We start from the raw sequence: 24,862 nt of genomic DNA, 5'->3' as shown, positions 1-24,862 counted from the left end.
GTCTCTGTCCTAGGAGGGTCTCTGTGGGCCCAGGGCTCCCAGAACTCAGCTTTCCAATGCCCTTCACCATGGCAACCATCTGAAATCATCAAAGACACTGTTCTCTAATTGTATCCTGCAGAGTAACAGTCCTCTGTGAGATGCAGCTGATGAAAATGAACGTGGGAAACCCAGGACTTGGATATGGGACTGGGAAGCCCCCCAAAGAGACCACTGCTGCTGAAGAACATCTGTGACTTTCCAGGGGAGCCATGCTCCAAGGCGCTGCTCTGAGAGGTTCCACGGGTGAGGCCACAACCAGCAGGATGGAATAGGCCACCCACTGGTGACTTGGTATAGAAAAAAGAAAACATGTTTGTTCAATATAAGATCCTGACTAAAAGTTTTTTAGGGTGGGGATATGGCCTACTTTTTTTATGTTGGAACTTTACACGTGTTGTAACATACCCAGAACCCAGAAAACATTCCAATAATGGGAACTTCTCTTTCTCTCTGTACAACTGAACAGAGGCCACCCTAAACAAGCCTATTTCTTCTATCAAGTCAGAAGATACACTTCTGGAACTCTACGGGAACACTCCTATGGGGTGAATACGAATGTAAACACTTCTTCAAAGCCACCCAGCTGTTAAGTCAGGTGAGGGGTGCCTGGGCTCAGTGACCTGGCCCCGTGGAGCTCTCACTCTGCGGGACTCCCCGGGCTGCGTGTCCCTGGCTGACACCGCAGTACCGAGTTTACATAAAGTAAGTGTCACTGGGTGTGGAAGGACTGGCTTTGCATCTGGACACCGTGATGAGGCGAAAGCTGACAGAGGAGCACGTCTGTTGTGAGCTACTGCGCGTACTGAGCAGAGGCCTGACGACCCTGAAACACGTAGGCTTTCCACAACTCCTTTCTCACGCCGTGAGCAGCGTTTGCCACGGCCCCCATGAAGTGCCAGGAGCCCCCGCTCGGCCTCTAGTGCCTCCTTCCTCGCCCCACTCACCTCCCCTCTCCCTCTACTTTGACAAAAGGCAGACACACCTGTGGGAATGTGCCTCTGACAATGACTTTTATAAACTGGTTAGCATTTTTCTTCTGAATCCAGGATTCAACTAAAAAAAGGTGACTCTAAAGAAGTCAGAGTTGCCGGGGCCGTGGTCAGGATGACACTACCCATCTCAGGGTGCTTCACTTGAGGCACGAAACACCCAGAGGACTGAGGTAAGCCCTGCCTGTGCCCCTTCGACGGGACACTCACTTGGCTAACCAGGGCCTGCATGCACCCCCTTCGCCACCCAGCAGCCTCCTGATCATCAGGCCCCCACACCACCCGGGATCTCCCTTAATGAGAAGGAAACTCTTCCTAACAAAAAGGAGGGGCCCTGTCAGTGACTCACCAGTGTGGATTTGATGCCGACGCTCTCAGCCGCCTGGAAGGCCAGCGTGAAGTTCCTTCGCTGTAAAAGAAACTGTGTGACCAGAGTGGACGAGCAAGATCAGGAGAAGGTGACTTTCGCCACTCATGATGCTAGGCAAGGTGACAGCCACTTCCATTTGGTACCAGAACAGCCCTACAGCGGAGCCCCAGTACCCCCCATGGACCCAGACTGCCTCTCTGTAGGACCTACCCGCTCCTCCTGTGACCTGCCATGGAGCAGTCTCTACATACTCGGTCTTTCCTCACTGTGCAAAAGGGGACTTTCAATACATTAGTCCTGAGCCGCCTGGACCCAGACCCCAAAAGCTGATCAGAAACGCCTGTCAGGTGAGCTCTCTCCCCAGGGGAAGGAGGGGGGGGCGCATCTTCAAGTGTTATCTGAAGGCAAGAGCAGACCACAGAAGGGCTCAGGCCTGGGACCTCTCCCAGCGCCCATCTGGACAGGGGCTGTCCCCGACCCTGTCCCCAACCCTGTCCCTGGGCAGCTCCCTCAGTGAGACACTTGGACTGGACTACAGGGGGCTGGCAGGAGGCTGGCCTGATGCGGGAAGCACTACCCAGACCACTCCTGCCTTAGGCGGCCAGTTCTTGGTAAACCCCCCATCCTAAATGTCATTATCAAGGAAGGCTGGCCAGTCCCACTGGGAATGTAGTAACCTGGGGAATGCTGCAACCCACTAAATGTCCCACACAAGGTAGGTCAGACACTGTGACCTACCCCCCTGACTGCAGACTGGGCTGGCTCAGCACAAATAACTCAATCCCAGAATAAGACCAAGCTGGGATGGGGCTGCTGTGAGCCAGCACTATGGTGGGGCCCTGCTGCTGTAAGGACCTGCCTCTCTTGTGTGGTAAGGACGCCAGGGGCTGGGCTGTTTCACAGCCAGCCTACCTTATCTTGGCTGTTCAGCTCTTGATACGGAATGTGAGCCGGAAGGTACGTGTGCAGGAGAGCACAGAAGGCCAGCCCGTCATTCCAGCTGCTGCTGAAGTTTGTAATGTCAATATTCTGAAGGAAAGGAAAGAAACATGTAAGTAACACACCTTGTGATCTTCTCAGGAGCATGCTGAGGAGGGGAAGGAGGCTTCAGTGCCACATGGCCTCCGAACCCCAGGCAGGGGAGGCTCTGGAGAAGGCACAGTGGGCTAAGGGGGCCACGTCCCAAGACGGACAGGCAGCCTTTTCAGCAGTTGCCCACACCCCCAGGTCACTGCCATCTCCCCCTCACGGAAGGACCGTGGGCGCAGGGAGCTCGTCTGACAGCTCAGCAGCCTTGTGGGGCCCTGGGGAGCAGAGGTCCTATGTTAAGAAGTTATGATTCAGCCTCGAGGCGCAGATTTACAGTCCATCAAAACCTGTGTGTTCTGAGGACGTCAACAGCTGCCTTCTTGCCTTAGGAGACGCTGGGAGCCGAGGCACGCTGGGGCTCTGTGCTTTCCCAAAGAGCTGCTCCGCAGACCACCTGGACTTCCTCCTACTTTCCACATTCATAGTAAATTACTTGCAACTATAAAAGTAACATATTCAGAATAGCTGACTAATTGATAACACAGTCTGGCTGATAAGTAGCCTTTACCCTTATTTGGAAGAGTTCTTTTAAAGTTGAAACTCCACAGTTAAATTTTGGAAACTCACACATTTTATATAAATGCCGCAAACTGAGCAAGAGGGCACTTCCCAAGTATCTCTTGTTTGCGGCCCCAGTTTCCTTTGCACAGACTTCAACTGCATCAATGGTCAGCTCCTAGGGGCTGGGAAAGCCCACGTTTTATTAGAGAAGGCAAACCACCCACTCCTGGATACAGGTTCCCACTACTCCCGGGGACAAGTGATCACAGCAACACAAATACTATGCGTACGCATAGAGTTTAAAACCTCTGCAATCCCTCACCCCAGGTTTTCAAGCTGTCAGGTCCTCCTGCCAAGTAGGGGACCTGGGGCTGATGGACAAGAGGCAGGTGGGGAGGATAGAACCGGGCTGGCAAGTGGCCCTTCCAGGAAGACAGCCTCAGTCCAGACTCCCAGTGCTCCGTCAGTCCCCTTACAAAAGCAGCAAGGAGTGTGGAAGTGCACAGGGCTGAACTTCTCATCAGCTTCATCATCAAAATGATTGGTCTGACCCCTGACTGCAGACACTCAGAATGCTGCCCTGTGTGGGGGGCTTCTACTCAAATACAAGTCTTCAAAAAGGCAGCAGCTCTGTGGGCAGTTATTCCAGAGGTCATTTCCCCTCTGTAACCTGATTATCTGGGGTGGACGGTCTCGCCTATCTGGCCTGAAAGCATTGTTCATAAACTGTGGTGAGAAAAATTACCAGATTAAAGCACAAAAGGATGCAAACCTGCCAAGAGTCACAGGGAAGGTCTCAGTAAGCTTTCAGGGCCATCTGACTCAGCCTCTAAGAGCAACCCCCCCCCCCACCCCCGTCACCAGGGCCTGCAGGTCCTCCCTGCCTCCAGCCTATAGTCCTCACACTTCCTGGTGAGAAGACACAGTCCAAACAAGCATTCCTGTCTCATTCTCCACAGGCTCTCACTCCAGTGGACGATGATAGTCACCCCTCCTGCGAGGGCGCCGTGCAACCAGAGGTGTCCGACAGTCACTGCTGATTGCTGCCATAGCAAACTGGCCTCTTTCATCTCATCTGAATCTCAGGAAGCAGCCAGCCAGGGGCCTCCGTGCCATCTGGGAGGAAACTGGAACCAGCGAAGGGAAGTGACCTGTCCAAGGTGCTGGGCTGGCAGCAGGGAGGACAGGGTGTCATTTTAATTCCATTACCCAGGAGCAGTTTTAGGTAAGAAGGCTGGGGCTCAAGGAGGCCCAGGTTCCAGAGCTGATCTGCGTGGTTATTCAAACTCAGGCTTGTCCAAAGCCCGTCCAGGCTCCTCCTAGCATCCCAACTAGATCTCATGACAAGCACCCTGATCAAAGAGCCGAGGGCACAGCGTACCATCGCATGGATGGCAGGGCAAGCAGCTTCTTATCGTGTCCAAGCCCTGTGCAAGGCGAACGGCAACATGTGGCTGCTGAGGACTCTCAACCCTTGCCCCCAGAGGCTACATTCATTTCTGGAGGAAAACAAATCTCCATTTCCTGCCGCCGCAGCCCCCTCTCCAGCTGAAAGGCGGGCGTCTGGCAGAGCCGCCTACGTGCCTGGCCTCCCCACACCACGAGGCAAAGGCTCCTGCACCAGAGGAAACGACTGCGCCCCAGCTCCCCAGCTGTGGGAACCCCAGCCTTCCCTAGCTTCCTTAACACAAACCCAACCTCAAGCCTGGAACCTCCAGGCTGAGCAGTGACTTCGTTTACAAAACATGCCAAAGAAATTTAAACAATGAGGAAACAATGGCTTCGTGGGTTCCAGGGTAGGGGGAGTTAACTTTGAAGTACCTGACAGCCAAACTTCCAAATCAAAACAAAGTCCCAGCCCGGGCAGGCTGGCGGGTGTCACTCTTCCCCCAGCTGGAGGGAGCCAGTCTGGGTGCTGTACCCAGCAGAGGACAGAGAGGCCACTCCGTACCGAACCCAAGTGAGACCTCTGCATGCTCTGCCACCATCCCTCCACCTCCTCAGCCTTCCAGAGAGACCTTGGGGGAAAATGAGGCCAGGGCCTCAAGGGAGGTGGAAAAATGCTGAGAATGAGAAAGCAGGCCCCAGAGAAGGCTGCCACCACCGCCAGCCCCTGCCACCACAGCAGCGCAGGGCCTGCACCCCCTCTGCTCCCCATCTTACCTCTTGTTTCATTGTTTCTGATGCTCAGGGCTGAAAAAAGCAAACTACTAGGAAATAATGCAGACTGAACAGAGAAAAGTCTATGTAAACAACAAAGCTTGTTCTCTGAGGCCAAAAAGAGTGCTAGAAAATCCAGATGGGAAGACAGGAAAGGTCCCCTGGCTTCTCTGGAGCTCTTACTTTTGCAGCTATTAATTTAGTTTTAAGAAGCCACTTCATCACAAAGTTCAATTATCTGTAATGGTCTTGACATTCACAGATATGCTTTTTGACATGTTTCTCTCACAAAGGTTGTCTAGGAGTGGCCTCTTTATTTTTAAAAAGTGGCATTTTCGATGCCTAAGGAGAGTCTTTAATGGTAAAGCCTATGTGCAGTTCCCTCTGGGCAGAAGGACCCATTTACACTCTGCAGATCAGTGCAGGGCTGCGGCAGGGTCAAGGGCCTCACCCCTACACAGACAGCTTCTTCCACAGGCCACCCAATACCTTTAAAATAAACTACTCTTAAAGCCCAAAACATGATGTTTTGAGGTGAATATGCACACTAATGGAAGGACTTTCTACTGGTCATTCTTCACAGGCAATGGTGCCAAGCTCTCTAGGAAGAAAATAATTTTCTTTTTAATAGAGTCAATGGAACATACTAGTAATTATAATGCAAGTTTCTAATTAATAAATTCAGATTTTGCACTTGGTTTTCAGGTCAATTCAGGGCTTTTCTACTCTCCCAGATAAGTCTATGTTTGGATTAGGCGGACAAGAACAAGAGGGCTATGATATGTGCAGGAACAAAAGTTCAAGAAAGCTTTCAGCACAGACTCAACTGAGGCGCACGTCCTCCCATCCAGGAAATGTCCACTGAGAGATCTGATGGGGCAGATGGACGTGGCCTGCTTCACAAGCCCATCTGCTGTCCTTTCCACTATCATAAAAACACAGACCTAGACTCATAAAATCGCCCAACGCCTCCCACCCCTCCACAGGACTGGCTGGGCGTTTCCCACTTGCTCCTTCCGGAGCTGAGCCACAATCCCTCTCCTGCTCCTAGGACTTAAGATCAGATGCGGCCTTCAGGTGGCCCACTCTCATGTGCCCTTGCACACACTGAGCGCTGAGGGGTGGAGAAAGAGACAGAAAACGTTACACAAATCTCCACAGAAAAAGATGAAAAAAGTCATAAAACATCTTAGAAATGTTTTAATTTGTCTGTTTAATTAAGGGCCATAAAATACACCCCCAAATACCACATGTTATTTAAATAGTTATTAAGGTTCTGATCTATTTAAGGAAATGCCACTTTTATGGGCATAGGGCAAGAAGCCAAACACCATGATTCACCCTCCTGCTCACACCGATTTCCTTAGGCCCGTCTCAACAGTTGACAGTGGTGTCACTGGCCCAAACACAGGCAGAAAGGCAGAGTCCTTCCCATGACTGAAGATGCTGGGAATGCCACCTGCTGGGGGGTCACAGCCCAGCCTTCAAGAGGTACAAGTGCATTAGAAACAAAACCCCTAGCCAACTGCCTCAGCCCCAGACCATGGGGGCAAGGTCTGGAGGGAAATCTGAAAAGTAGATGGGGGGACCTTTTTCTGGGTGGTATGGAAGGGGGATGTGATGTCTAAAAGAGAGAGATTGGGCAGCCTGGGTGGCCCAGCGGTTTGGCGCCGCCTTCGGGCCGGGGTGTGATCCCGGAGACCTGGGATAGAGTCCCACGTCAGGCTCCCTGCATGGAGCCTGCTTCTCTCTCTGCCTGTGTCTCTGCCTCTCTCTCTGTCATGAATAAATAAAAACTTAAAAATTAAAATTAAAATAAAATAAAATAAAAATAAAAGAGAGGGAGAAAGACATCAAAAGACAGTATTTACCACTCCTGGTAGTGTTAAATACAGAAGGCCCCAGAAGACTCTGGAAGTTAACAAGCAAAACCTACTTGGTGCCCAAGGCTGCCTCGGTGTAAACTGGCAGGTCCACTCTGGCTGCAGATCTAAGGGTGTTTCCCTGGGGACTTTAGTGCTGTCTCCTTTATGAAGTTTAGCCAAGCTTTGCTTTAGGTCAGGGGAGGGGAGGAAAGAGCCGGGGAGGGGAGGGCAGGCAGCACACATCCGTGAGCCTTGCTCATCATGAAGTCCAGGTGTTGGAACTACGGGGTAACATGGGAGCAAGGAAGGAAGCCAGGGCAGACAGCCCAGGGTGAGTCGACAATGCTGAGGACCCGGCCCTGCATCTTATGCCCCTTGTCAGAGAGGAGGTTCCAACAAGGACCTTCCATCTTTGTTGTGCAACAGAATCACCTGCAAAGCCTTCTCAAAGCAGCATGCTCAGGTCTACCTCAGAGGCCGACCCAGCTGTCTGGACATTATTTTCTTTAAAGGTCTCCTGATGACCTGAGCCAGGACCACTGATTTGAAGACTGATGGGTACAAATGCAGCAGATGGGAACATTGAAAAGGTCAAATTTGGAGTCCATGGTGATGCTCACAGAAGCACACCCAGCCCAGCTAGAAACCACTCACGATCCCCAGTGCTAGGAAATCAAGGGAGAGGAGCAAGCACCACATGGAACTTTCCTGACCAAACTGCACAGCAAAGCCATTAAACAGCTGACAAAGGAGTGTGCCTATGAGGAGGAATTATAATGAAGCAAGAGTGATTGGCAGAAAAGGAAACGCGTCGCTTGGCAAGAACGATGATAAGTGGCCAGTGCCACCTGAGAGAACCAGTCCTGCTCTGCTCTACCTGGAGAGCCGGACACAACTCCACAGCTGAGGTGTTTCTGCCAAACACTGAAACTAGAATCAGATCTAACTTCTAGTGCTATCTTCAGCTTATACCAGAGAGAAAACACAGGAACGTAGTTCTGTAAGTTACACGTTCCTTCAAGAAGACAAACTGAAGGGGAGGGGGTGAGGTAGAGGGTATATTTTCTAGATTGACTTAAAAGGAGTATATTATCCAAATGCAATGTGTGAACCTTATCTAGACCTTAATTCTAGCAAACCAACTATAAAACCATACTTCAACTGGGAAGTTTAAACTAAATGTGAGAGGACATTCAATAGCTGGGAATTGTTCTGGAAACCTCCAGGTGGGGGGTGGAGAGTTCAAGGACTGTGTGCAATGACTTGTGCCTGGGGGATGTGTGCACAGGATCCCTTTTCCACTCTCATTACTTTAGGGGGTATCTGAAAATTTCCATGAAAAACCAAACTACAACTCAACAACCCAACTGAAAGACAAACAACCCAACTGCCCAAATGCAAAATCGGCAAAGGATGTGAACAGATATTATTCCAGAGATGACAGACAGATGGCTAACAGCACACAAGAAGACACTCAACTCCATCAGTCAGGAGGAAGTGCAAATAAAACCATCAAGAGCTACCACTTCATACCCAACAGGACACACATTATTTTACAAAATGGAATAACAAGTGCTGGCAAGGATGTAAAGAAATGAGAACTGCACACTGCTGATGGGAATGTAAAATGCTGTAGCTGCTGTGGCAGTTCCTTGGTAAGTCACACAGAGAACTGTCAGGTGACCTAGCATGTCCACTCTAGGCATACATCTAAAAGAAGTGAACACCGGTGTTGAAACAAATACCTGCACAGGAATGTTCACAGCAGCATTATTCACAATAGCCAATATATGGAAACAACCGAGCAACAAACATCTACCAAGGAAGAAAATAGATAAACACAGTGTGGTATGTCCATACAATATAATATTAAAGAAAATGAAGTGCTGATACATGTTACAACGTGGATAAATCTTGAAACATTCTTTGTGTCTAGCTAGAAGAAAGATAGACACAAAGGCCACATATTGCATGACTCCATTTATATGCAGTATCCAAACCAGTGAGATCCAGAGACTGAGAGCAGATGAGTGATGGCAGGGGCTGGGAATACAGAGTGACTGCCAATGGGGATGGGGGTTTCCCTTTGGGGTAAAGAAAAGTTCAGGAACCAGACAGTGGTGATAGCTGCATAATACTGTGAATGTACTTTAATGCCCCTGAACTGTGAACTAAAAAATGGCTGGAATGGTAAAATTTTAGGTTACGTCTGTTTTACCACAGTAAAACAAAACAAAACAAAAACAACTGGCAGATGTTCTGAAGTAGTTCATGCTCAATAAACTCTATACACTGAGTAAATCTCATAAGGAACCAACTTCTCCTCGAGTGTGCACTCAACATACATTGCTTAAATGTAACGACTCAAGAGTGGGTTTTATGGGAATTTTTATGGCCCTACTTAAAAAAAAAAATTCTTAAAAACAAACAAGTAGCTGAACATAGGAGGCAGGGTATCAAGCTGCTTCCCTCACCTCTAGGATAAACTGAGTAACTGCGGTAACCAAAAAGGAACATGATACAGCATTCTCTGTGTACGGTCATTCCAAAGTCACAGGAGCGAGGCCACCATGGTTCCTTGGGTGAGGTAGCCAGATTTAACCACAATGATGCTGCCCAAAGTAGCAAGCATACTTCTAAGATACAGCTCCAACTATACTGAAGCTTCACAAAAACAAAATTTAAAGTATAATTACATTTTGGGTTTAATGTGCTATAAATTGTTTTAGTCAAATGAACCTATTTTGGGGGAACAATTCAGGATAAGTTAGCAAATGCCACCCTAAGAGATGAGATTAAGTCCCCATGATTCCCATAAACCCTTCCAAAGGGAGACTTTTCGCAGGAACTAGGATGCCTGTTTTTTTTGAAAATTTAGGAAAACTGCCACTAGGAATGGACAGTAGGCCAGAATTGCTGGCTAGGTCATAACTGATTCATGAGCCTTGGGCATGTTGTGAGTAGTCTTATGAGAAGATTAGGAATTAGTCCTGCCTTTTCTAGATTTAGTTTAGCCTTGGCAGGGGTTATTACTCACTAAAATGCAATTTGAACTAAAGGAGACACACTCATAGCAATCCTCAAGCGACATTTACCGTGGCTTGTGCTCTGGGGAAGGGCTTGGTGGAGGAGGAGAGAAGCTGTATCTTCTCGTCCTAACCCCCAACAACTTTCCTGAGATTTTGTGTGTCTGATGGCAAGAAAATCAGGCACTCCAAAACATCCACAGGAGGGCTTCCCTTAGTTTATCCTTAAAACAAATGCCACCAATTTTGTACTCAGGCTCTGAAACAGATGGATGCAGGCCAATCTGGGTGGTGTGGGCCTTGAAAGCTGCCCCATGTAAGAAGCCATGGCTCACACAAAGACCCTATTCAAATACCTTCTCTGAGAAAAGATGACAGGAATAAGCTCTTTACCTTGCAAGGCTGACTGTGCTCCTCCTTTTTTAAGTCTTAGGAAATTCTTTATACCGATGTGAAAGCCACCGCTCTGGAAAAGCAGAGTGGTGTTATAGAAGTATCATGGGTTTTAGAGTCCCGCTGACCTGGGCTTTGAATATTGGGGCCACTCCCTAATAGTTCCAAGACTGTGGGGGCAGTTTACCTGGAGAAATCTGCACTCTCTCGTATGCAAAATGGGAAAGATAACCCAATTATGAGGATTTACTAAGACAGAGTCTGTGAGGTACATCAAACAGTGCCTTTGGCTGGAGCTTGGCACATCCTGTCCCCTTCTCCTACCTCCCCCAAGATAGTGCTGATCCCACGTTCTAGACCACAAATAAGTGTGAGACAGCAGACTTCTGTTCCCGCCCAGGAGAAGCCCTGGAGTACCAGAAGCCAGCCATGCTGGTTCCACGTTCACACCTAGTTCACACCTGGAACTTCAGGACACTTGCTGTCTACTCTACTAGTTCACACCTGGAACTTCAGGACACTTGCTGTCTGGGCCGGAGATAAAGATCTGATGGCTCTGTGACAGTCACACAGGCTTCTGTTACAGCTCTCCCTGTGCCTATTGCAACAAATAGCACTTATATGACTTAATTTCCCTGTTTCAGGCATGTTCTTGCCAAACACTGACCTGAAGATCTAGCACACTCTTCAGACACTTCACAAAGGTTTGTTGAATACTGCTGAATAATGTGCTCGTTTAAGAAAGCTCTGAGGGAAAGTAGAGAAATTCAGGGGGAAAAAGAGTCCAGAGGATCTGAAAGGTTCAGTATGGAGGTAGGTCTTTAAAAAAAAAAAAAAAAAAAAAGCTTCAGCTTCTAAAGATGAGGGCTGCTAGAAGACAGCACTTAAGCATGAAGGATAGACACTAAGTATACCTAGACTCACCCAAATACCTTAAATTTGAAAAATGTAATTCTTGCACAGAAGGATACTACCACACGGAGACCACAAGACACTATTAATTCTACACAGAGCAAAGATTTAGACCACTGCACTGGTAGTGGGCCCTTAGCAGGGGGCATTTGATTGCATCATTATCCTCTCGGTACTCACATTTCAGGGGAGAATCTCCTGCCCCTCAGAACACTCTCTGATACATACCTAGACAGAACATGAGCCTAGAACGACTACTGGTCTTCCCCAGCATGGCACCTCCCTTTCATAGGGAATGTATCTGGTCTGACCCAGAACACTGAAGTGCAAGGCTGCCTGTTTGCGAGTGGCTGTGGTCTTTCAGTAGCTTGGGAAGGAAATGATCTGAGCAAAGGGATGCTCAAGCGTATACTCACCTTAAGATGAACTTATCTTATTGCTTATGGCAGGGATTAAAGTGTTCTTTTAAATCTGTCAGGGTATTTGTTTCTACATCTACCATTTTGGCAAGGGAAAATGGCAAAACATTTCAAAACAGGTATCACACCTATGGAACCACCCTCTCCTACAGCCAAACTCAGTGGTTTACTTACCACCCCCCCCCCTATTTTTTAAGATTTTATTTATTTGACAGAGAGTGTAAGAGAACACAAGCAGGCGGATGGGCAGAGGGAGAGGGAGAAGCAGGCTCCCCACTGAGCAGGGAACCCGATGCAGGGCTCAATCCCAAGGACCCTGGTATTGTGACCTGAGCCAAAGACAGGCACTTAACCAACTGAGTCACCCAGGCGCCCCTTACCTTCCCATTAGTGCAGTAAATGTGAAGGGAAATGGTGAAACACTTTACTCTGGACCAAATATCATCAGATACCACCAGTGGGAGAACATGATGCTGTTACGAGGGAGGGGAGGAACCTGCGTTCCATTAGGGCCTTGTGTGTGGCACTTTACTCCTGACCCCATACTGACTTTTCTGGTTTTGTTTTGCATGCAAGTTGGTTACAAGCACTTTTTTGTGGTTTCTTGCTCTAAAACACATTAGGATACAGCCAGATAGAGAGGGTTGAGGGTCACAAGGAAGGATGTGATGCAGCAAAAGTATAAATATAAAGGCTAGTCAAAACGATTCTACACAGTACAGTCATGAATGCTTATGATTACAAATCTGAGTCATTAAAAAGGTTAAATTATGCCCAGGAAAAGGCATCATTTTAAAAGGCCTGGAAATATTATTATGTTTCAGAAATAATTTTGAAAGTTCCTTGAGGGCAAAGGTCATGCTCTAGACTGCATCATATCCTTCCTTGTACTTGACCATTCTGGTTGTGCACAGGCACCTCAGTGAAGAAGATACAGGGATGGCAAATAAGTACAAGGAGGGATCCCTGGGTGGCGCAGCGGTTTAGCGCCTGCCTTTGGCCCAGAGCGCGATCCTGGAGACCCAGGATCAAATCCCACATCAGGCTCCCAGTGCATGGAGCCTGCTTCTCCCTCTGCCTGTGTCTCTGCCTCTCTCTCTCTCACTGTGTGCCTATCATAAATAAATAAAAATTAAAAAAAAAAATAAGCACAAGGAAAGATGCTCAACACCATTAGTTCCCAGGCGACTGGAAAATTAAAACCATGATGAGGTATCACCACACAGTTATTCAAGTGGCTGAAGCAGACCGCACAAAGTCTTGGTGAGGATGTAAAGGAACTGAAATTGTCGCACACTGCTGGTGCAGCCATTCTGGAAGATAGTATGGCAGCTTCTTAAAAAATGACACTTAGGGACACCTGGGTGGCTCAGTAGTCAAGCATTCCTTTTGCTCAGGGCATGATCCCAAGGGTCCTGGAATCGAGTCCCACATCAGGCTCCCCGCAGGAAGCTTGCTTTTCCCTCTGCCTATGTCTCTGCTCTTCTCTCTGTGTCTCTCATGAATAAACAAAATCTTAAAAAAAAAAAAAAGTGACACCTATACCTACCACATAATCCAGCCAATCCATTTTTTAGATGTCTGTGCAAACTCCCTGCACATGAATATTCACAGGAGCTTTACTTAAAAGCAGTAACTGGAGATTACCCAATGTCTAACAAGAGCTGAACGGATAAACAAATGGTGATGTCTCCATAAAATGGACTTGCTCTTCAGAATAAAAAAAGGAAATGAATTATTGATATACACAATATGAATAAATCTCACAATCATTATGCTAAGTGACAGAAGCCAGAACCCTCCCCAAATTATACACACTATTGTCCCATTTATATGAAATTATAAAAATGCAAACACTACACAGTGATAGCAGATCGTGGTTGCCAGGGGGGTGGCGGTGGGAGAAGGTAGGACGAAGGGGGTACAAAGAGGCTTAAGGAATCTTCTACGGACACTGATATACTCACTGTGGGTGGGGATGGTTTCACAGGCATATATATATATGTCAAAAATCATCAAATTGTAAACTTTCAATATGTGCAGCTGATTATATGTCAGTTCTACCTCAATGCAACTGTTTTTTTAAAACAAGGGATCCCAGGGCCACAAACACATTTAGCTGCCCACCTAGGTTCTCTCCGTTTTTAAGCTTTGTACTTCCTAGTGTTTCACAGTGCTGTAACTGTGAAGCGGTTCACAGTTAAACCACGGCGGAACCAGACAGTCCAAGTGACCGATGGCACTCACACCCTGGGTGGGCTCTGAGAAGGAAGACGGTCACGTCCCTGAGTTCTCAGGACGCCAAGTGATTTGGTACGCAGAACTGTACAGGCAAACACATCTAGCTTTCGTAAGGTGGACTTCTTCGCCAGACTGTCCCTACTCTACCCAGGTTCCCTCTCACCTGTGAGGCAGTATTTTTAAAAAATATCATTATAAGGGTATGCCAGGTTAGTGTCCTGTTATTAGCTGCTCTACTTAAATAAAAGACAACAGTCTCTGTGGCAGATTGGATTTTTCAAAAAAGGCCATAGCAGTAGTATTTCTGGCCCTATATCCTCTCTAGAACCTTGCTGCGTCTATCAGGAGGTGGAATCTAGCTCCCTTCCTCTTGCAACTGGACAGGCCTTTGTGACTGACTCGACTAACAGAATGTGGCAGAAAGAGATGTTGCGTGACTCCTAAGTCATAAAAAAAAAAAATGAGGGGTTTTTGCTCATCTCTCTCTCTTGGGACATTTGCCCTGGAACACAGCCAGTGTGCTGTGAGGAAGCCCAGGCCACAGGGAGAGGCTGCGTGTAGGCTTCTGGTCCCGGCCCAGAGAAAATCTCAGCCACCGTCAGCCACCAGACATGATGAGGGAAGGAGCCTCAGATGAAGCTGAATGGAGTAGACCGGAGATGTCCCCAGTAAGCCTATAGATTTATGAGCAAAATAAATGTCATCATTATTTTAAGCCATTAACTTTTGGGGTGCTGTTTGTTATGTATGTAGCAGTAGGTAACCAGACCAGCCTCCTTTCTCCTGAATCTAAAGAGCCCATTTGTAAAGGAAACTAGTGTGTCTTTCCTCCTCCCTCCAGTATCTAATGGTTAATTACCCTTTTCATAATTATATATCACGAGGCAGCAATAGAGCATCTTTACAAATTACCTGCTTCTACAAACAGAGAGGTCACCCTAAATTTCCTGAATGACCTCAGGCTAAACTCATTTGTGAAAAGCCAGAGCATCATGTATATAATAAAATTAACCTGTCAAATTTCAACTCCTCTGTAGACTTCATATTGTTATGCTGGCATCCCATCCAAAGTGAATGAAACACAAAGACACACACACACACACACAATTTTCTCATGATGTAAGGCAGTAAAGGACCGTGTGTGCTATCTGATACATAAAGATTATTTGACCCAGATAATTTAATGATTCTGCTTTTAGCAAAATAATTAAGCAGCTCCTGAAAATGTTACTTATTTGATTTCTCTTCTATTTCTCAGCATTACTCATAATAAAAATACCCATTTACTGGAAACTTAGTGAAGAGCCTGGGACCCTGCTAGGAAGGCAGGATGGTCAGTAGAGAGAACACAGGGCTGGGTGTTTGGGGGCCCAGATGTATGATCTCAGGCAAGCCTGACACTTCTCTGATTTGCAATCCCATCACCTAAGAAGTCAAACCTCCATCTGCAGGACTCCCAGGGGTCACTGCAAGTCTGATGTTCTCCAACTTCTGAGAGTGGAATTGTGGGTGTTAATTCAAATTAAGTACTTCAAATTTTATCTAAGCAAATGAACTTGTGAGACCATCATCTTACAGCTAACCAAGAACACTGACAATCAACCGTTTCCTACATTCAGCAGGTCTTCTCTGTGGCTGGGAGTCCAATGGGGAAAGGATGAGGGGAAGAGGAGCAGACTGCTGAGGTACGGACAGAGGAGGACAGGCCTCTCCGGATCCGTGCAAACTCGTCAGGTCCCTCTCGCTTCTCGCACTTCCACAGGCCCATTCTGTCAATGGAACCATGACAGGAACCCGTGAGACTGCTATCGCCGTGTGCAGCCCACCATGCCTGAGTATCCTTGCACATTCACGGGCCCCAAATGCAGCTCTGAATGATGCTCTCAATGAGAAAAGTAAACATCAGCACTTAAGAACTGGTGTCAGTGTTGGGGGGAGGGAGATAAATCTTGACTAGGTAGTGTCACCTAAGGCACACAAGATCGCTGATCAAACTAATGTATTGTGATGGTATTATGCAATTAATTAAAAAAAATTATAGCTTTGACATTTCTGTAAATAGATGTTAACAGTGGCTGTCAAATTATGTTTAAACAGAACTCAAGAAGTACATTGTGATTCTGGGAAAACTTTGTTTCCCAGCTGCTATGTTTGGCATTAAAGGGAATCCCCTGAAAACAGGAAACCACTCTTTTACTACACTGTGACCATGAGGCCATCTGCCTAACCTCCACCGTGTGCATCAGAGGACACAGGCCTGTGAGGAGCCCTGAGATGTGAGCTCTCGGTGGACATGTGAACTTCATGCCAGGCTGCTGCTAGCTTCCTGGACAAGAAGGCACAGAATGAATGACCAGGCTGTGGCAGGTGTGGCAGGTGTGAGAAGCTGCCTGGAGAGAGTGGGTGAGTATATGGAAGTCCACATAAAGAACGGGTAGGACTACAACAAACCTGCCATTCCCTTTCCCTTTGTTCAAGTATTTTTAACCCCTGGAACACAGTGGTATTTACAAACAATAAGATCTTTCTGCATGAAACTTAAGTTTCCAACCAAACTGACAATGTAAAATTTAAAAAAGAATTTAGACTTTCAATCTAGATTTAATTCCCATCAAAACCCTTATCTACTGCCTGCACCTTTTTGATTTTTTAACTCTGGGAAGTCATTCCTGTGACCTAAGATTCCAGTTATAGAAGAGGAAATGAAACCATCTAAGCTTTGCGTTGACTATCAGGAATTCCAAATGTATTATTTTAACTGCACTCTATTTATTGGCGGCACTCCCGGCTTTCCTGATCTCTCTCATTCCACCCTCCCCTGCCTCAGTTCTAACTGGTATCATGAAGACAGGGCGCTAGGAAAATGGAGAGGGAAGACAGGGAAGGAAGGACTGGAGGGGAAGAGGCACTCCATGATGTTTCTGGCTTGTGAGACTGAAGACCTCGCCGAAAAGGAATGGGAGTATCAATAGAAATACCATTTGGACAGTGTTGGATAGACCAGGGGCCGGGGGTTGCGTGTGCAGGGGACACTTCTCTATTCCCTGTCTCAGCATGCAGCGAACAAGAGGAATTACAAGAAATCTGAGCTTTTCAGGTTAGGAAAGCTACTTTCTACAAAGAATCCCACTCACCCCACAAGTTTCAGAATGCTGGAAATGCAGTGGCCTGAGGGAATGTGGCAAACGCCAGAAGCCTGGGCTACCCAGGTAGACACTAGCACGTATCATATGAACACTTCATAAATTTATTAAGAGAACTTCCTTTTCTCCTACTTGTCTACAGGCAGTCTAATATTTCAAAGGAAGCTGTGGGAGACTGAGCTATTTTTATCTGTCCACTAGTTCTTACTCTACTGACTCTTCAGTCCACGGGGACACACAATTCTGGGAGAAGAAAGGCTAAGTGTTCCTTTGTTGTTGTTGCTTGGTGAAAGAGGGTGGGGGGAAAAGAAATCCAAAAAGGAAGCATGCAAGGAAACTTCCAGCTGTGGGGGAAGAGAGGTCCACAATTCCTCCCTGTAAAAAACAAATATAAAACTGGACAAAATTGTCAAAAATAATAATTTCAGGGCTCTGGGAATTAATCAAAGGCAAATAATTTCAGGTAAGAACAGGGAGTCTATAGCCCTCATGCCTAAAATTGCTCGCATCTGTCTTCCTCTTTTATTTAAGAAAAAAAAAAAAAGTAATACTGAGTAAAGCAATAATTATAACCCTGTACTACTGGGTTTATAACACAAATATAATGCATATGATAATAACAGCACAAAGGAAAAGGGGAAGAAAAAGTTGCACTGGAGAAAAAGTTGCTATATTTCACCATATTAAGGCAGAAAAACCTTAAATCAACGGGGATAAGATGTGTATTGTAATCCTCAGAAGACTCACTAGAAGAATAACTTTAAAAATATGGTAATATTCAACCATGTGCTACCTGCAAGAAGTACACACACTAGAGAAATGTATAGCACATTAAATATAATCAAGAAAAAGACAGACTGGCTATATTAATATAAAGAAAGTATTTCACAGCACAGAATATTCTCAGGGATAAAGAAGGTCATTTTATAACGGCAGAGGTAAATTTCTCAAGACGACATAATTCTTCATATTTAAGTACCAGTAATAATTTAAAATGCATTGTTGGGATCCCTGGGTGGCACAAGCGGTTTGGCGCCTGCCTTTGGCCCAGGGTGCGATCCTGGAGACCCGGGATCGAATCCCACATTGGGCTCCCGGTGCATGGAGCCTGCTTCTCCCTCTGCCTGTGTGTGTCTCTGCCTCTCTCTCTCTCTTTCTCTCTCTCTCTCTGTGACTATCATAAATAAATAAAAATTAAGAAAAAAATGCATTGTTAAAACTACAAGGAGAAATAGAGAAATCTACAACTATAATCAAAAGACTGTAATGTTGCCTTTTATCAAAAATTGATAGAATGCGTAGCTAGAAAATAGATACGAAGATATGATCAATAGTCAATGAATGGTATCTAATTAACATTTATAGAGCCTTTCTCCAACAACAGCAGATTAGCATTTTCTTAAATGGTAGTCATATTCTGTGCCACAAAATGAGTCTCAATAAATTTAAAAAGATCCAAGTCATAAGAAAGTACATTCTCTGACCACAATCAAAATAAGTTAGAAATCAGTAACAGAAAGATCTCTGAAAAATCCTCAAGTGTTTGGAAACTAAATGAAATACTTCTAAATAATCCACTGATCAAAGAAAAAATCAAAACAGAAAAGTATTTTGAACTGAATGAAAATGAATCAAAATCAAAATTTGTGGGATGCCACCAAATGAGTACTTAGGGGAAACATTTCTAGCAAGAAGTGTCTACAGCAGAAAAGAAGAAAAGCTTCAAATGATGACAACTCTACCATAAGAAACTAAAGAGAAAGAACAAATAAAACCTGATTAGTAAGCAGAAGTAGGTAAATAATAAAGGCCAGAGAAAAAAAGCAATGAGACAGAAAAACAGAAATAATAAAGAAAATAAATTAAAAAACTGGTTCATTGAGAAGATAAATTTTATAAACCTCTAGCTAGATTAATAAGGAAAAAAGGGAAAATACACAAGTTGCATTATCAGGAATGAGAGCAGAAACAACACTTCAGAGTCTACTGGTACCTATAAGAAAGGAATATTATGAACATTATGCCAATAAATTCTACAACTCAGATGAAATGAATAGATTCCCTGAAACACACAGCCAGCCAAACTTCGCTCAAGAAGAAATAGATAATCTGAATAGCCCTATGTCTCTATTAAAGCAACTGGATTTGTAGTTAAAATGTTCCTACAAAGACAACCAGACCAGATGACTTCACTGGGGAATTCTACCAAATATTTAAGAAGGAAGAAATAGCAACTGTAAATAAACTTTTCCAGAAACCTAGAGAAGAAAGAATTCCTACCAACTTATTCTACAGTCAACATTACTGATACCAAATCCTGGTAAAGAGATTATTAACAAAGAAAACTGCAGATCAATATATCTCTTAGACACATATGCAAAAATTTGATTTACTTTTTAAAAGATTTTATTTATTCATTCATGAGAGACACGCAGAGAAAAGCAGAGACACAGAGGGAGAGGCAGGCTCCTCAAAGGGAGCCTGATGGGGGACTCGAAACCTGGACCGGGACCATGCCCTAAGCTGAAGGGAGACGCTCAACCGCTGAGCCACCCAGGCACTCCAGATGCTAAAACTCAAAACAAAATTTTAGCAAGTTGAATTTAACTTGTTAAAAAGGATAATACATCATAGCTAAGTGGAGTTTGTCCAAGGAATGCAAGGTTGCTTTACCACTAAAAATAAATTATCTTAAGCAAATAATGGATCAAAGAAGAATTCACAAGATAAATTAGAAAATAATTAGGGAAAAGTAAAAGTAAAACGTGACATACGAAAACTTATGGGACACACAGAAAGCAGTTTAGGGGAAGATTATAGCAATAAACTCTTACATATTAAAAAATAAGAAAGATCTCAAATCAACAAACTGACTTTAAAATAAGTAACCAGAAAAATAAGAACAAACTAAACCTAAAGCTAGTAAAAGAAAGTAAGTAAAGATCAGGGCAGAGATAAACCAAAGAGAATAGACAAATAGAAAAAAAAATCAATGAAATCAAAAGTTGCAAAATCGACAAACTTTAGCTAAATTGACTCAGGAAAAAAGAGAGAAGCCTCAAATTACTAAAATCAGAAATGAAACCAAGTGAGAATATTATACCAAGTCTATGGAAATGAAAAGGATTATAACACAGTACCATAAACAACTGTCTGCCAACAAACTGGATTACTAGATAAAATGGGAAAATTTCAGAAACACAAAAGCTATCAAGACTGAATTACAAAGAACAGAAAATCTGGGATCCCTGGGTGGCTCAGCAGTTTAGCGCCTGCCTTCGGCCCAGGGCGTGATCCTGGGGTCCCGAGATCGAGTCCCAAATCAGGCTCCCTGTGTGGAGTCTGCTTCTCCCTCTGCTTGTGTCTCTGCCTCTCTCTCTCTCAAATTGTGTCTCTCATGAATAAATAAATAAAATCTTAAAAAAAAAAAAGAACAAAAAATCTGAATAGATGTTTAACTAGTAAGATAACTGAATCGGTAACCAAAAAAAAAAAAAAAGAAAAAAAAAAAAGATAAAAAAAAGAAACAACAAACCCAAACCAAACCAAACCACACCAAACCACACCAAACCAAACCAAACCAAACCAAACCAAACCAAAACACTCCCAGTAAAGAAAAGCCCTTGACCTGATCACTTCAGTGATGAATTCTACCCAACATTTAAAGAACTTCTCAAAAAACTGAAGAGGAGGAAATAGTTTCTATCTCATTCTATGAGGCCACCATTACTTTGAAACCAAAGCCAGGCAAAGATACTACCAGAGAACAATGCTCCAGGCCAGTATCAATTATGAACACTGATATAAAAATCCTCAACAAAATACTAGCAAACCAAATTTAGTGCAGCACATTAAAAGGATTATACACCATGACCAAGTAGGACTTATTTCTGGAATACAAGGATGGTTCATAACATACAAAAATCAACTAATGTGATATACTAACTACATTAACAGAATGAAGGGGAAAGAACCCATGTGATGATCTCAGTTGATACACAAAAAGCATGTGATAAAATTCAACAACCTTTCATGATAAAAATACTTGAAAAATAGGAATAGAAGAAAACTACCTCCATACTATAAAAAGCTATATATGAAAAACCACAGCAAACATCATACTCAATGGTGAAAAACTGAAAGCTCTTTTCTACACTGAGGAAGAACAAGCCAAGGACATCTACTTTTGCTACTTCTACTCAACATAGTTCTGGAAGTTCTAACCAGGGCAATTAGGGAAGAAAGAGAAATAAAAGGCATCCATATTGAAGATGAAGAAGTAAAATCATCTCTGTCTGCAGATGATATGTCTTCTATGTAGATAACCCTGAACAGTTAGATTTAATAAATGAATTCAGCAAAGTAGCAGAATCAAGGTCAATATACAAAAATCAGCTGCATTTCTATACAGTAACAATGACCAACGAACAATGTAATTTCCTAAAAAGGAAATTACAAAATAATTCTATTTACAAGAGCACCAGAAAGAATAAAACAATTAGGAACCAACTTAATCCAGAAGGTAAAAGATTTGTATGATAAAACCCCAGATTCATGGGTTGGAAGACTTAATACTATTGTGGTGTTATTACCCAAAGTAATCTACAGATTCAATGCAATTTCTACCAATGTTCCAAGGACAATTTTTTTTTTTTTTTTTTTTTTTTTTTTTGCAGAAATAGCAAAACCCTCCTAAAATCCATACGGAATCTCAAGCAACCCTGAATAGTCAAGACAATCTTAAAAAGGTAAGAACAAAGCTAGAGGACTCATACTTCCTGATTTCAAAATTTACTGCATAGCTCCAGCGATAAAAATAGTGTGGTACCAGCAGAGGCAAACCTATAGAATAGAGTAGAATAAAGAGACCAGAGACAAACCATTACGTTTTAAATAGTCAAGGAAATAAGTGAATAAACTGTGTAATAGTCAAAGGAATTGACAAAGGTCCCAACACCATTCAATGCGGAAAGGAGATTTTTCAATAAAATGAGGCTGAAGTGGTTACCCTCCTGGCAGCAGCTTCTGCTGAATCTAAACTGACCTCAGCACACCTTAGGACAGGACAGGCAAACTTGAGGGCAAAAGCTAAGTCAAGCACTGACTTTGCTACTCTGGCATTGTCTTTTCCCTGGGATTTAGGACCTCCAGATCATGACTGTCTTAGTAGCTTTAAATTTGAACCTTAGCATCCCTACTCAGAGAGTCTAGCTCCGGACCACTGCTTTCTGTTTGGTCTCTGCCTCATTAGCCAACCAAGGGTTTAAAAAAATAGGGGTGAATACAGGGCTCAATTCAACGTGTTCTTTCTGCAATTTTGGCTCCTGCCAAATTGGTCTTAGCTGCCTAGGTTATTTCTCAATACTTTCAAATACACACACAGATATACACACAAACTATTTTAAACAAAATAATAGTTCTCTAGTAGAGACTGATACTGTACTTAAACAGAAGTTCATATTTAGTTTTAATTACTGCTATATTTTTACTGACTAGTACATAATCATCCTGAGAAGAGAAAACGTCTTTTTATCTCCTGATTCTGCTTTAACACCCAGAGCACTATCTGGCACACACCTTAGTATGTATGTAACAAGTTACTTTTTATCAGGAAAAACTGCTAGAAAGCAAGCAAAGCACAGCACATAAAACATCACTTCCAAATCATTCAAGTCTGTCAGTTCCTCTGCCTCCACCTATCCCCACTTAAGACATGTACAATCTTTTCTTCTCTAGCCAAGCATTAGTGACCAAATCCCTCAATAAAACTGTGCATTCTTAATGCTTATTTGAGATTAAATTACCTCAGGCAGTTCTAAAAGCTTTTTTTGTTGTTGTTTACTAAAACTATTTTGTACTAGATTAAGTGATTTCATTATCCTTTGGATTAACTAATCCAATTGTAGGTCTGGCATTTTATCAGAAAAAAAGATTTTTCATCCAAAGTAAAGCTCTCTTAAATTAACCTTTAGAGGCCCCTTGACTGTATTCAATTAAGTTTTTCCAGACAAGAAAACAATGGTACAGCAGAAGCTGCTGAATATAAGTTTTAGAAGAAAATATATACTGAAAGTAAAAATTATTTTCTTATTTTCCTTATCAATCTGATATTGTCAATCCCTAAACAAACAGCCAGAAGAACTGAAAGCAGTTGCCTCTGGGAAGCAGAAATTACAGAGGTTATGAAATAGAACAATGGATTAGCACTTTTCCCTATAAGCACTTAAGAATTATTAATGTTAGCTGCATATTTAAATTAAATTTAAAAGCATAACTGTAGAAAAAATAAAAACTTAATGGGTACAAACTGAGGCACTAATTTAAAAAACAAGGAAGATTTAATCATTAAAGCAATAGTGCTGAAGGTTGTTTATGTGATGCCACGGACTCATGAGATGGCCTTAAGGCCGTCATTTATCCAGTGGAGCTTTTAGTCTCACATCTGTAAACCTGACAGTAAATAAGAATGCCAAGGTCCTTTCAACAGTAATGATTCTAGTATTCTAAGACTTCAGTGAATAATAAGTGGCAGGACACAATTTAAAAGAGAAAATGTATTTGTTAGATGAAAGGCAAACTCACAAGGGCTTATTTTGTAATGGATGGTTAATGAAGTTACAGTGATTAGCACAATTATTTTAGGATGACTCCTAAGAGAGTTAAAGGAAGATGATATGGTATTAGGGAATCTATCTCTGCTGATGAGACAGCTCCTACGACATAAAGCATGCATGGTCCAAGCATTAATGCTGCATTTGGGGCCTGAGAGAGCAGTATGTGCTGAGTGTCACGTAACAGTTCCTGCTCTCGTGAGCTAGTCAAGTGTCACAATCTGCCCTTTCCTGCGGACTCTGAGTAGTCAGAGACCAAAAAAATTGGTCCCAAACTGCTGCCTCCAAAGGATGGGTATGTTCATCCATATTTATAGCTAGATAAGGAAAAGGCTCTGGCGCTGCTTATGTGGCTCTTGACAAATTAAGAGCTCTATCAGATCTATCTTTCTGTTTAGAAAAAGATTATGCATTTCAGACTGTCCAGTTTTAACTCACAGACTTTGAAATCAAAGAACCAGCATCCTATTTTTGAACAGCAAGAATAGAGATGTGTCTGCAGGAAACAAAAGCAGGACAAACAAAAAAGCCATACGTATATATCATTACAAAAGTGTCCATAGGAAGCAAAGAAAGGGGAAATTGGGTTTGTAGCAGAAGACTGTCTAGTGTCCAGAAAGGCTTTTCTTTCTGTATGTTAACTATTCTGTTTTCCATATTTCCTCCTGTATGTAAGTACCCACTAAAGGAAAAAAAAACTTGAAATTATTAATTGAAGTTTTTAAGTTTTTTTTTAATAAATTAATTTTTTATTGGTGTTCAATTAAGTTTTCAAGTTTTTGAATTGATTTGTGTTTTTTTTTTTAAACAGTTGGAATACCTCTTAATAAATGTTTCCTTACAAAAGCAGCAATAGGTGCGGGATATCTGTGTAATGTCCACTTTACACGGCAGAAAGATAAGAGGAATTCTTTGGTATGCCCATTTCTAAAAGTCTTAATGGGGGAACCATCTGGAACCAGCTACACAACAAAGCCTACATTCACCTAAGCCTCAAGGGTTTTCTTGTGGGGATTCCCACACTGTAAACTAAGCAGCATGCATGGAGTTTGCAGGGAAAACCTCCAGGTCCCCCTGAAGGTTTCCTCAAAGCATCCCCAA

General features: G+C 43.7%; 1 protein-coding gene across 7 annotated transcripts in view; it reads right to left on the bottom strand.

Annotated features, from left to right (window-relative positions):
• Positions 1-24,862, bottom strand: part of SPECC1L (sperm antigen with calponin homology and coiled-coil domains 1 like) — a 132,066-nt gene that overhangs the window by 3,012 nt on the left and 104,192 nt on the right. For 6 of the 7 annotated variants that reach the window (XM_077874485.1, XM_077874486.1, XM_077874488.1 and 3 more), the window contains 2 exons: positions 2,314-2,430; positions 1,381-1,440 (listed from right to left, as the gene is read on the bottom strand). In XM_077874485.1, the coding sequence (XP_077730611.1) occupies positions 1,381-1,440; positions 2,314-2,430 (177 nt within the window). Of the gene's footprint in view, positions 1-1,380; positions 1,441-2,313; positions 2,431-24,862 lie in introns of those variants that run through there. The other variant, XM_077874492.1, reaches the window with a different exon arrangement.

The sequence above is a fragment of the Canis aureus genome, chromosome 27, assembly GCF_053574225.1.
Source record: "Canis aureus isolate CA01 chromosome 27, VMU_Caureus_v.1.0, whole genome shotgun sequence".
Classification (NCBI taxonomy): domain Eukaryota; kingdom Metazoa; phylum Chordata; class Mammalia; order Carnivora; family Canidae; genus Canis; species Canis aureus.
Note: the sequence above shows the minus strand (reverse complement) of the source record. Positions and strands in the feature narration are given on the sequence as shown.